At 39.4% G+C, this 12,325-nt stretch overlaps 1 protein-coding gene across 19 annotated transcripts in view; it reads right to left on the bottom strand.

The window, feature by feature from the left end:
* RC3H1 (ring finger and CCCH-type domains 1) overlaps positions 1–12,325 on the bottom strand; it is a 59,088-nt gene that overhangs the window by 14,254 nt on the left and 32,509 nt on the right. For 12 of the 19 annotated variants that reach the window (XM_046898243.1, XM_040705257.2, XM_015290529.4 and 9 more), the window contains 8 exons: positions 11,951–12,083; positions 9,761–9,879; positions 8,092–8,204; positions 4,587–4,868; positions 4,085–4,302; positions 2,182–2,555; positions 1,767–1,898; positions 987–1,157 (listed from right to left, as the gene is read on the bottom strand). In XM_046898243.1, coding sequence (XP_046754199.1) covers positions 987–1,157; positions 1,767–1,898; positions 2,182–2,555; positions 4,085–4,302; positions 4,587–4,868; positions 8,092–8,204; positions 9,761–9,879; positions 11,951–12,083 — 1,542 coding nt within the window. The remainder of the gene's footprint in view (positions 1–986; positions 1,158–1,766; positions 1,899–2,181; positions 2,556–4,084; positions 4,303–4,586; positions 4,869–8,091; positions 8,205–9,760; positions 9,880–11,950; positions 12,084–12,325) is intronic. The other 7 variants (XM_046898248.1, XM_046898249.1, XM_046898253.1 and 4 more) reach the window with 2 other exon arrangements.

Here is a 12,325-nt window from a genome sequence, read left to right as displayed (position 1 = left end):
ATCGGGATTCTAAAAAACCCTGACATTTTCATCTTGAGTCTGTTAGATGATAGCACCAATTCTCATTTACTTCTTTTTACTGAGCAGTGAGGAGATAAAGCAGCAAAAGTCACAATGCGAAAAGCGTGAAATCCAGCATTATATATTTTCAGCATCTCTAAAATAGTCCCTCAGGCAAAACAGATGTTTCCCTTCAAGATGTGGAGTTTCTACTTCCACGGGCTTCCACTATACTTCTTGATAGCGAGTGATGTTTAAATGTTAGGAAGAAATAGAAGAGTGGTGTTACTTCAGAATCAGATTTTTTTTCCTACACTCATGTCTCCCAATAGTGACCCCCCAGTAGCTCTGCCCTTTTCTTTTTGCAGAAGTGATCTAGAAAAACACAGCTGCATGAAATAAGATCATATCCAGTCACAGCATCAGTGAAGGACTGAATTTGCAGAGCAAAGAGGCAGAAAATGTTCTCCAGAAAAAAAATCAATCTAGTGTTATGACTACACTTCTTCTGAAAAATTTCAAGCAAATTTAGAGGATTCTTGTGCTCACATCATCTCAGAAAATCTTTCAAATAGAATCTAATAATACTGTTGACAGCAGTCACAATCACCATAAATGGAATTAATAGCACAAAGTTATGGTATCTCCCTATTAGAGAGAAGTAAAGGAAGCAACAGATGGATATGTCTAATTAACAAGCTGCCTGTACAGTCATTTTTAGATTTCAAGTGCTTACTAAAGAACCATGGCAGAGTGGTTGGCCTGCATCTATATCCAGAATTTAAAAACAGTAATGCAGACATAGGATGGTTCATAACCTCAAAAGCAGAGCACTCTGCTCTATTGCAAATACGTTCTTTCACTATGATGCACTTTTGAGCTTAGAAGTCCATCACAAGTACTGCCATCAACCTGGAGAGCAAAGAGCCCTTCTCAGCCTAGAGAAGCATTAACTTTTCTTCAGTGTTCCCCTAATCCCTACATACCGCCATCTCCACACTCCTTGCTGCCACAACATCTTTGGGTTTTGCATCTTTGGTTCCAATGTAGGAGCCGATGGTGTCACAGGACCAGGGAGAGTACTGGCTGTAGTCATTTCCTTTGTATTTCCCAGCTACCTTCAGGTCTTCATCTAAGTACTGTACAAAAACAAAGATCTGGTTCTGTCAGTAAGGAGAAGATGAAGCTTCACAGCCACAGCTGATTAGCTCAACAGCAGTGAACGTAAAAAAACCACCATCAGATTTTTTTTTTTTAATTGAATCCATTTGGAGTTGGGCCACAACAGGCATAAGACATATCAAATCTTGACTGTCTGGTAACAATTCCAGTGCCAACTGTTCACTTGCTCAGCATGAGAGTGATACATTAACCTTGGTTTAAAAAACAAACAATACAAAAAAAAAAGCCCCATATCTCTGTCAAACTGTTAGATAACTCAAAACTTGTCAGGAATGAATGAAGCCAAGTTTAGTGACTGTGAAGTCTGACTACTCCAATTAATAATGGCTTGATCTAATTCTCTTGGTGGCACCTACAGCAGATCATTTCAGATCAGTGGTAGATCACAGAATAGCCAGCCATATTGGAGATCATACTACAAGGGCTTCCCACCTGCAATACAAGATTCTCTCTCCACAGCATTTTTCAACATAGTACTGCTCTAATTTTCTTGTTATTGTCACTTGTCAGCACACACACACACACACACACACACAAACTCTACAGTATTTTCTAATCATACTCACAAGTAAAAATATGCTTACCTCTTCTGAATGAAAAGGATGAGGCAAGGTTGGAGAAGGTGCAAAAGGAGGTGGGGAAATAACCTTCCTCTCCTCTAACTGTGCCATGATCTCTTTCCTTCGTCGGTGAAGTTCATCCAGGCTAGGATGAGGCTGAAATTAAGACAGGAATATATTGCAGAACTTCTGAAGTATTAACATACTAAATTACTGATTTAGAAAACGCTGTTCTATCCGAGCAAGGGATAGCAGCTCTATGTTGCAAGAAATGGAAAACTAAGGTACTTATGTTCTTCAAGCTCTAAGCAGCAAGCTGCTTTTTACACACTAACATCATTACAATTGCCGAGTTGGTCAATAATAAACTGCCATTTCTCAACTAGTCTGTATTTTCTCTCTAGGGAATAACTTCAAAAACACAATAGGAAAACCATACCCGGTGGCACGAAGGTCTGATCTGACTGAGATGTGGAGCCACTGGGCAATAACCCTCTGTTTGTGGGTATCTGTCCCTGGACTCAGGTACGTAGGAGGGTACAGTTGCTTGTGGAATTTCAATGGGTACAGGGCTTCCTCGGACAATCTCCTCTCGCTGATATGGCTGGACAGGGGGGTACACACGACGGTTGTCGTAGTGCGGTGGATATATGGGTTGTCCCATCGGAGGATACTGCTGTGGCTGTGTGTACTGGGGGCTCACCACACGATCCTGCAGGTAGGGTGAGTAATGGTCTAAATAAGGAGGACCAGGCTCTGGAGCTGATGGAGGAGGTCGCACAAAGCGAGACATGGTTTGAGGATAGTAAACTCCTGAATTTAGACAAGAAAAAGACAAACAAGATACAGAAATTAATTATGACAATTGTTCATAAAGATGACTTGATTCAAATACTAATACTGCAGTTTACAAGTATTAAGAACAGTGGTATAAATTAATTTGTATGTATTGTTTGTCACCCCTGTCTAGCAGGTATTTCTACTCAAGAATTAACCACTTCAGAAAATCCTGGAGAAGCAGGAGTTGATCCAAAGCACAAGTGACAGCAAGACGTAAAGATTACCATAGCTGAAGAAAAGGCAGCGAGATCAAGCCCACCACAGGTTCCACAGCATACTAACTAGAATTAATTCACTAGAATGCCTCTCTATTTACATGAATACTTTTAGTTAGAGGAGAGCTAAAAGCAAAAGGGAAGATCATTTTGTATGCCTTTATCTGTGCAACTAAAACTCAGTCTGCCCCAACACATCAGAGTCATTGCCTGCATAAATAGGGATTGATGAGGTTTTTAAAGTTATTCAAATATTTGTTCTACCTCTTGAAAAGCAGAAGCAAATTTTAGTACTGTGAACCACCAAAGACCTCTAAAAACCACGCCTGTTAGTTACCTGAACGTTTCAGGTAATTCATCTGGGATTTACGGATAATTTAAAAATGCATATGGACAGGGGGCACATCACTACGTGCACATTCAACTTTGTGGGTAACTTGCATCTTCACTGGCATGCAAAAATCAAATATATAAGCTTCCTATTCTCCCAAATGCTTTTCTCCACTCCTTTCTAGAGCTTCTTCTTTCCACTTCCTTTAGTCACATTCTTTCTTTTTCTATGACATTATTTTCACTTTGTTTCAGTTCTCTCTTCAATTTCTTCTTTCATGACAATTCCCCATCTTAGTATAGCTGTAGGTTTATGGGTCTGGGTTTTTTTTTTTGTAATTATCTTTCAATATTTTCTTTCTCCATTTGGTCTCTTTACTCATATAACTTTTCCTCCTAATTGCTTTACTTTTCCTTTCCCATTATTTCCACTTTTTTTAATAGTTTTTTTGTGCCCAGCTGTCCTCTAATTTCACTCATTTCTATCCACCATAAGCACGAGCACAAATTTCTGAAATATTAACACACCTTGCATTAAAGTACTTATTTTACCCCTGAAGAAAAAACTCCTCTGCTGCTTAAACATTACTTTCCATTTTCCCTGGATCAAATTGAATTGAGGGTTACCATATTAATTTCCCAACCTGGCCAACTCTGGAAAAAACTTAAGAAAGGATTTACTATAGTGGACAAAATCCTCTAAAGCAAATGAAAACAGTCCTCAGTCAAGACCAAAAAGTCTGGCAGGAGGTAACTCACCAACTGCATTTACATACTAAAGCACACCTGTACAGAATCCTGACACATCCATTTCCACTGTACTATACCATAGCCATGTTAATGTCTGAAGTCTATGTGATATCCTAAAATCTCATTTGAAAAATAAACACTAAGGTGGAAAGAAAGAATAAAATTGGTATGTAAATCAAAAGATAGAGAGCTTGGCCTCAAACTTACCTTGCTGGTAGGGTGCTGGCTCAAACGGTGGGGCAGCTCCTCTATGATCTTGATAAAAGATATCTGCCTGCTGAGTGTTATACAACTGAGATCCACGAGGTACCATTTGCAACTGTTTTGTGACAGACACTGAAGGCAGATCTGTTGGTGCCCGAGCAGGCACAGGATGAGCGTTCACTGGTAAGGCAGAAATAGAGCTCTTGGGGACAGATTCCAGCCTAAAAAGTAGAAAGATGACATTGCCCATTAAGAGCTGACATAGTTCACAGGTACTCTGCCTATATTTCACCTTCTGAAGACTTGCATCATCTCCTCCAATTAAAATATAAGCAATCAGGGATGTAAAGCAATTTAAAGTTTTAGCTACTGTTTTCTACTGCACTCTACCACTAGAAAACAAAACAAGAAAACCATTCTGTTTCTTTTCTAGAGAATGGGTTTACTTAGTTTCTACTGCATATTTACACACAACACTTTGAACAACAGTTAGGAAGACCCGTACAAGTCAGGAGGGGATCCAGGGGCACTGCTACTCAGATGGTCCATCTTCCCTGGCTTCAGAGCAGTTTCATAACCGGACTCAGTCCCTCGAGGAATGAGTTGCGTCACTGTGCTGCCTGTTGACACAATTCCGTTTGGCAGAGCAGAGGTTTTCCTATTGGGCAAGTCCACTCCCCCTTCATCCGAGAGGATAGCTCCTGAAGGCAGGCCCACCTCATTCAGCTGGCCCAGGGAGGCACTCAGAGGTCTTCTTGGAACCAGACGCTTGTTCATTTTACGAAATCTTTGAAATAAGGAGTTACACGTCAAAAACTGAAACAAAATACTGAAAGGATTTTCAAGATTATTTTTTTTTCCACCAAACACAGGTGGTACCCAAAGCTTCAAGTTCTAATTTGTACTTCCTAATGGCTTGAGAGATTTATTATTAATACCTGGAAGACCAGAATTTCACTGCAATTTGACATGTTCATATCAATTTCAATCAAACGAACCGGTATCGGTCACACTAAGGATGGATTTTTCATGACAAGTACACCAAGCATTCAGAGCTCAGAAAATCTGAAATCTTACCTCCTGCACATATATCCGTTACAACTGTAATGAAGAAAAACAACCAAAAAACAAACACCACATAAAATACTACCTGTAACAACGGAAGTTTCAAAACAAGAATCACAGACTATTGTAGTTTACTTTAGAGAATAAACTAACAGCAGACAACTAAAGGAATGATAGAAGAAAATCAGGTTCTCTTTTAGACCATTTGTCCCCAACAGTAAGCCAACGTAAGTCCTTAGTGCCAAATTGTATCATCTTTCTAAAGCATGGTATATCAAGATCTATGTTATTATAGCAATATACAGCTTTTATCACTTGTGTGGTTTGATAAATGAAGTGATTTCAGAGAGAAAAATCTCTAAACACAGTAAAATATCAAAATCTATCTGCTTCTGGTAAGCCTGAACAAACAAGAATCCTTTAACACTGACAAAAAAACACCAGCAGACTGATGGTATTGGACTAACAAAGAGAGCAAATTCCAGAGTTGAAGGTCCTCCACTAAACCTCCTGCCATTAGCTTTTAGACACAAGAACACAAGTGGGAGGGCACATCTGCTAGCCTGAGTGCTCACAGAAAAAGAGACTGTTTCCTATGTGGGAAGCCTTCACAGGGGTTGGATTGGCTGAAGCAAATGCTTCCAAGCAAAGTGAGATGATAACACAAACACAATAGCACTTTAAATCCAAGCTACGTGGTAATGACAGCAGGCATCGTTCAGAACATATTAAAAGGAATAAACAAACATATTATCACGCTACAAGGACCCAAAGGAGGGACAGACAGCTGAACACATGCTGCTCAGAAGTCATTCTGGCATTTCCTGCCAGCTGGAAACATGGAGGTGAGCTGAAGTGAACTCCCAAGACTGAGTGTATCACTTTACTTGGCCATCCCACTCAAGGCTAAACTGGTTTTCCTTGCAAAGCAGCAGCACGCCATGTTCTGCCTGTCAATAACTCCTGGTCATCTCGTTCACATTAGGTCTTTTAGAGGTGCAGTGCCTCCTAGCTCCTGACCTTTTGAAGGTCTGCATGTAACTTACAAGAGGAAGACAGCTCATAATCCCTGCTCATTCATCTAGAGCACAACAGTATGCTCAAGAGGCAGACACACAAATACAAACACACATTCAGGTCAGAAGTGACAGGAAGCACTTGTACAATATATACCATAATAAAATGCTTACAAGGAAACACAAAACACAAAGAAGAATCCCTCTGGATTCCTCTTCAAAAAAAGAATGTTGTAGTCTCCACACATGCAGGACAAAAATTGTCTCAAACGAACAACAACAACAGAAACAAGAACACCCCCCACCAAGAATCACCTATGCAGACTTGTCTTTGTCACACCCAAAAAGGGGAATCAGCTGTTATTTAAGCAGCACAAGATTGTAATTTGCCATCCAAGGCATCATCACATACTTCCCTATAAACCTGCCTTGTAAAATTAAAGCTATACAAGGTATGTAAAAATTATGTAGCAACAATTTCCTTCCCCAAAAAAGTTTATTTCAGGGATTCTGCCACGCGTATTATTCATATTAAATATTTCTAAAATGAGAACAATTAATGCAGAATCTACTAAAAGGAATTAAACGGAGATAAAAGGCAGAAGGAGGAATCAGAACTCAAAGTTCTCCAACTGCCTACAAAAACTGCTGCAACCGACACAGAGCACTCACCTCACTTGCCCCAGGACATTATCACTAAAGCAAACAATCCAGTCTGGATAAAATAGGCCTCCTCCACCTGCAAACCTGACAAACTGTCCTTGATATACACTGCTAGTTTGGAAGTGCTAATACTGACTCACCACCCTTGTTGGTACTATACACTATACACCCAGTTGTACTATATTATTCAATATAGTACTACCATCTTCATTTTCTTAATATTATGACAAAAGGGGAAAAAAATCCAACTGTTTCTGCAAAAAAAAAAAAAATACCGAAGTCCCATTCTCTGTTAGACTGAAAAACAGCCTTCATCATTCTAACACCACGTGCTCTCCTCTTTTTATTTCTTTTTGCCTACGTATTGCTTGCTGTATAGCTAACGAACTGCTGTATCAGTACTTGAAGCTTCAGATGTTTAAAGAAAAAGCAGACTACATACCATTTCCAGATCTCTGGAGTTGTCTCCTGACTGCAGAAAACAAGCATTCTGCTTTGAAACTGAGTAATTTTAGCCCCAAAACCACAGGTCAAGTTACACACAGTTTTTTCTTTCAACTCTCAATACATCTTTTTTTTTTTCAGAGAAAGAAAAAACATAAATAACCTTCAAAACAGAGCAGCTTGCTCTCAGATAACCCTCTAGGATCTGTAATCCAGTTAGCTTATTTTCTGCAAACTTTCTATGCCCACCTCTTTGTTATTCCTCAGCAATAAATTCAACCACCTTCAGGCTATTGCACATGCAAAACACTACCAGCCAAACGGTACAGGATAACTGCTGAAGAACGAAAATGCACAGTATTGTGGTTTTTAGCCTTCTGAATAGCAAAAGCAGCACAGAAGGACAATGGAACCCTAGATCTGGGAATGTGCCAGTATCAATCTACATTTCATACTCAGCTATAAAGCCAGGTTGAGAAACACACATGAAGAAGTAACCACAGTGGATGCAATCTAGTCTATTCATCCACACTGAAGAAGTAATAAAGAAAGACAAAATAAATATAAAGCTTATCCCCAAAATCTCAAGTAATGCTTCTTGTGCAAATAGCAAAGTTTCAGAGCTGCACTGCTGCTGAACAAAGCAAAACATTCTGTGTTCAAGAACGAATGGCTCCAAAACTTTACAGATAACTGCTGTAAAATTTTTGAGTTATTTCTGGCTGGTGTAATAGACAAGTTAAGCTTCGTCTCCCCGTTCCTAGATATGATGGAGAACTAAGGATAAGGTGAAGCAACTATTGGACTGATCTGTACACTTACTTCTCTAGCTCCTCCTGTGAATGTGCAAAGGTGCAGCTGGCCCCTCGGGGGCATCCTCCTCTCTGCTTCATGTCTCGGCACATGTACGTCTTGTATTTGCTGTGCTGAGGAGGCTGGCAAGATTAAAAAACCAAATAAGAGATCTGAATATAAGTGCACTTAAGCAAGAACAGTATGTACCCCCTTACTAAAAGACTGAGGCATAACTGTTAAGTATTCTCTCAAATTGAATCATTCTAAGAGTACCTAATATGAAGTGACTGGAGCAGCATCCATGTTTGCTCAACAGATTAAAGAAAATAATCTTTGTCAACTGAGTCATTATCAGGCTTTTAAAGTTTCCTTATTCCTTACTGTAGCTTCATTGGAATGTATGTTTCCGGACAAAACCGAAAGAACAGTTAAGGATATAATCTGACTCCTACACAGGTCATCAGGATATGGGCTGTCTTCTGAATTCTTGCTGGTTCAGTTTCCAAATAAACAATGACTTGCTGCAATCTCACCATCTGTCTGTCTGCCCATTTTCCACTCTCTCTAAGTAAATTTTGACAGGACAGAGGTGGTCTCAAAGGCACCAAGTTCCTACTGGTTTTACAGCAAAATTAGATCAGTTGATGGCAGAAAAAAAGCCATATCAGACTTCCCACCAAGGAAAAGGCCTGTAAAAATAAATTCTTGCTTTCCAAGAAACCCAGGCAGATGATGCAAATCCTTAAGTTGACATTTGGAAACTGTTTTTTTTGTGTTTGTTTCTGCTATCTACTACAGTGGAAAAGGATTTAGACAGAACATGCTGACGGCCCAACACTCTACAGCTGTTCCCTTTCCCACTTGGAGTTTTGCATTCCCTCATGAGCACGCCTCAAGTCCAGATAATGGTCTCAAAAGAACAAAATTCCTCACTTTTTTCCCCCACCCTGATTTCCACATGCATATTTATACTGCTTCTCCTTTTGCCAGTAACAGTACCAGTGAACACAAAAAGGTAAAGTAGCTGAAATAATTCACTCTGATTTTGCGATTGTTTTTTCCCCACACTGGTTCAACTCCCTGAACCAGCTCTCCAGGTGGCAGAGTGCCAACGCAGAGAGACTGGGAATGTATGGCAAGCAGCTCTGTCTCTCAGTAGTAGCTAGCATTTAGATTAACTTAACTGAACAAAATGAGATCAAAGAAATGTGATAAGATATATATTAGCTTATCTCATACTTGTATTTGGCAACATCAATTTCTGAAATAAACAAAAATAACAAAAAAATTGTTTGATGAACTCAAATGATGTTCCTAAAACTTAACAATTTATACATCATTAAGCATAGTTTTAATAATCATTGGTAATGCAGAGTGACCTGGTTAACATTTGTCACATTAAGGGCAAGAAAATTCCCACAGCTCAGTGCCAGGCATCCCAGCTTCTCTCCCCACCCTCTAATCAGGAATCTCTACACTTGCAGCTTGATCAGATTGTTTTCTTTCCATCCCAGTGAACTGTGCAAATTCATGCAGGTTTTTGTTTTTTTTTAATATATAAATATGAAAGAGCAGCAACATTCTCAACATCCTCTTTGTGAAGTCAAATCTCTCCAGGTGACATTAGTAAACCTCTACTATTACACAGAGCCAAATAAAACTTAGGAGTAAGCTTTTCTTAAATGATTTGACTTACCTGTTGCTGATCCGTTCCTTTCTTGCTGTGATTCTGGATATAATCAACTAAGCCATGAACCACAGTCCTTACTGCAACTAGCCCATTTTCCAGTTGTTCCCACGTTGGAGGTGGAGCATCTATAATATTAGCAGGAAACAGAATACAGTAAGGAAGAAGGATTTCCAAAAGCAGGTATTAGGAAACCATCAGTATGACAAAAAAAAAGTTACCAAGTTTTATCAGAAGCAAAAGTCATTGAATAAAAAAGGATTAAGCACTGTATTTCAGAGGTATGTACCATTTAAAGAGTAAAGCTACCTCCAGACTCAAAATTGAGCCACTCAAAATAAATCAGACAGCAAGCCTACTATTATCACATCAATGATCTCCTTTTACAAGGGATTTCATATCCCACAGAACTCCAGAGAAAATGCCTTGTACAAACTCTGCTTGTAATGGAAAATCAAAATCCCACTTCACACTCAGATTCCTTTAGGCAAAATCATTCTGTACAAACGCCATTATCAATGGCCTAGATCACACTGTCAGTTACTGAGCAGCAAACAAAGCTGTTGTGTCCCACATGTAAAAACACGGGACACAAAGCAAATCGATGCATCAGACCATCTACCACGCAGCAGCGTGAATGAACCACAATTTCAGTCCTACAAGGGCATTTGCTCTTTCTAGCTGACTAACATACTTGTAAAACCCTTTAACCTGTTCCAACAGAAAACACTCCACTGTGTGCTAACACGCTCTGCCACATGGACATATTGGACCTCAAAGAGCTTCACTAAGTGTGTTGCAAGATCTTTAACACAATTACGTTCTGCTCTGCTCACAAGTACTTGATTCCCAAGGAACTTCAGCTTACCTACAGAATATAGCAGGGAAGCAACTCCAAAGCACAGCAGAGAAATGACTTCAAGCTCAGACTCACCCACTGAAATTTCCAGTCAGGCTATCAGTGATTCCACTTGCCATACCAGTCAGGCTGACAAACAGCCAGTACACAGAATTTTGTCTCTGACTAGTTACAACATAAAAGATTTGAGAAAGCACTGCACTGCCTTTAACTGCTAAGTACAACTTGTACTCATTTGGAAGGTGTGTTTTTAGGCTTAAAAATACAGAAACTATCTACAACTTTTCATCTCCTGATGCCAGTTTAGGCATTCATATTCTTCACACTAGTCTCGATTTTACAAATATCAATAGGTATAAAGTAAAGCTTAAGTTTCAGCACTCTCTTCTATTCCTGCTGCTGACTTTTCCAACATCTTTCATCACTTTCCTCTCTGTCAACATCTTAATTTCCCAGTTATGCTCTTTTCATCTAATTTCCCCTGTCCAGACCATCATTCTGCAGAACTACAAATTCCTTAAGATAACTAATGTGTCTCATTAAGACAGATTCTTGCCGAGCTGCTATCTATCAAAATTTTACTTTGATATCTGACATTGTCCACGTGGAAGGTGCCCTATGGTTTTAAGCTGCCTTCAAGAGCATCTTCTGAGTGCAGTGTCTGCAGTCTAGAGACCTTGGATCAAAAACTAATATGTATAATTTTTAGAGTAATGGAAAAGATTATACAATTTTAGATAGGGAATTAATGGAAGTCCTTAATCTGATAACACTGCTTTCCTTAATTACTTCCATCAGTTCATAAATAAATCATTTGTTCTAGTAAAGAACTGGAGACACAAAAATAACACAGTGACAACCAAAGCACTGAATTAGTGGTTTACTAACCCTCCTGTCATTTTGCAAGTCTGGTTTCCAACAGCACAAATGCACCTAACAGGGAAAAGGAGAAAACTAAGACTGCTGTCAGTCCCTCCAGCTGGCATTGCCTAATATGAAGTACACATCTGTGTAATCCCACAAGACTGTATGTATTCAAAATCCTTATCTGTATTCAGCCAGTGCTGACAAACAAGGAAGTTGCCTTCAGAGAAGTAGTTAAACTATTTCTACCATTTTTTTTGTTAGCTTTGAAATGGTTGACTTTTTCCACAAAGATCACTGCTGTTCTCAAGTTGGTACCATTCAAGAATCTTAAATGAGAGTTACAGAAGATGTTTCCTTCTACTTGAGGAATACTGTTTTATCCCTTAGCACTCTTAAGGCTCCTCTTGCTAAACTAGAGCTTGTGATTTCTTTTGGCCTCCCAACCTCCAGCCCTGCAAAGCATCTAGACTTACCTGGGCTGGGATCAATATTTGCCAGGAGCTCAAGGTGAGGTCGAAGACGATTCAGGTTAGCTGGATCTCCAGTCCTCTGAAGAGCAATAGTTAACTCCTGAACACTCTGTGCAAATGAGGCTGGGGTCTGCAACTTAAAAAAATTATAATAATTAACTTTCTACAGGCAAAGCAATCCTCGGGGTTTCTCAGGGTTGCTCCACAAGACCAGAGAGCTGCTGCCTTACAAAACTGGAGTACATTTTTCTCCCCACACAAACTGATTTCAGCACCTTGTATTACATTTTCCCTACAGTGTTATGAACACACCCTTTCTTTGATATTGTAGGTTGAAATATAGCCCTAAAGAAACAAAATAGGCTGGCATTACTTCTA

This window comes from Gallus gallus, chromosome 8 (assembly GCF_016699485.2).
Source record: "Gallus gallus isolate bGalGal1 chromosome 8, bGalGal1.mat.broiler.GRCg7b, whole genome shotgun sequence".
Taxonomy (NCBI): Eukaryota; Metazoa; Chordata; class Aves; order Galliformes; family Phasianidae; genus Gallus; species Gallus gallus.
The sequence above is the reverse complement of the archived record's forward strand: the minus strand, read 5'-3'. Positions and strand labels throughout refer to the sequence as shown.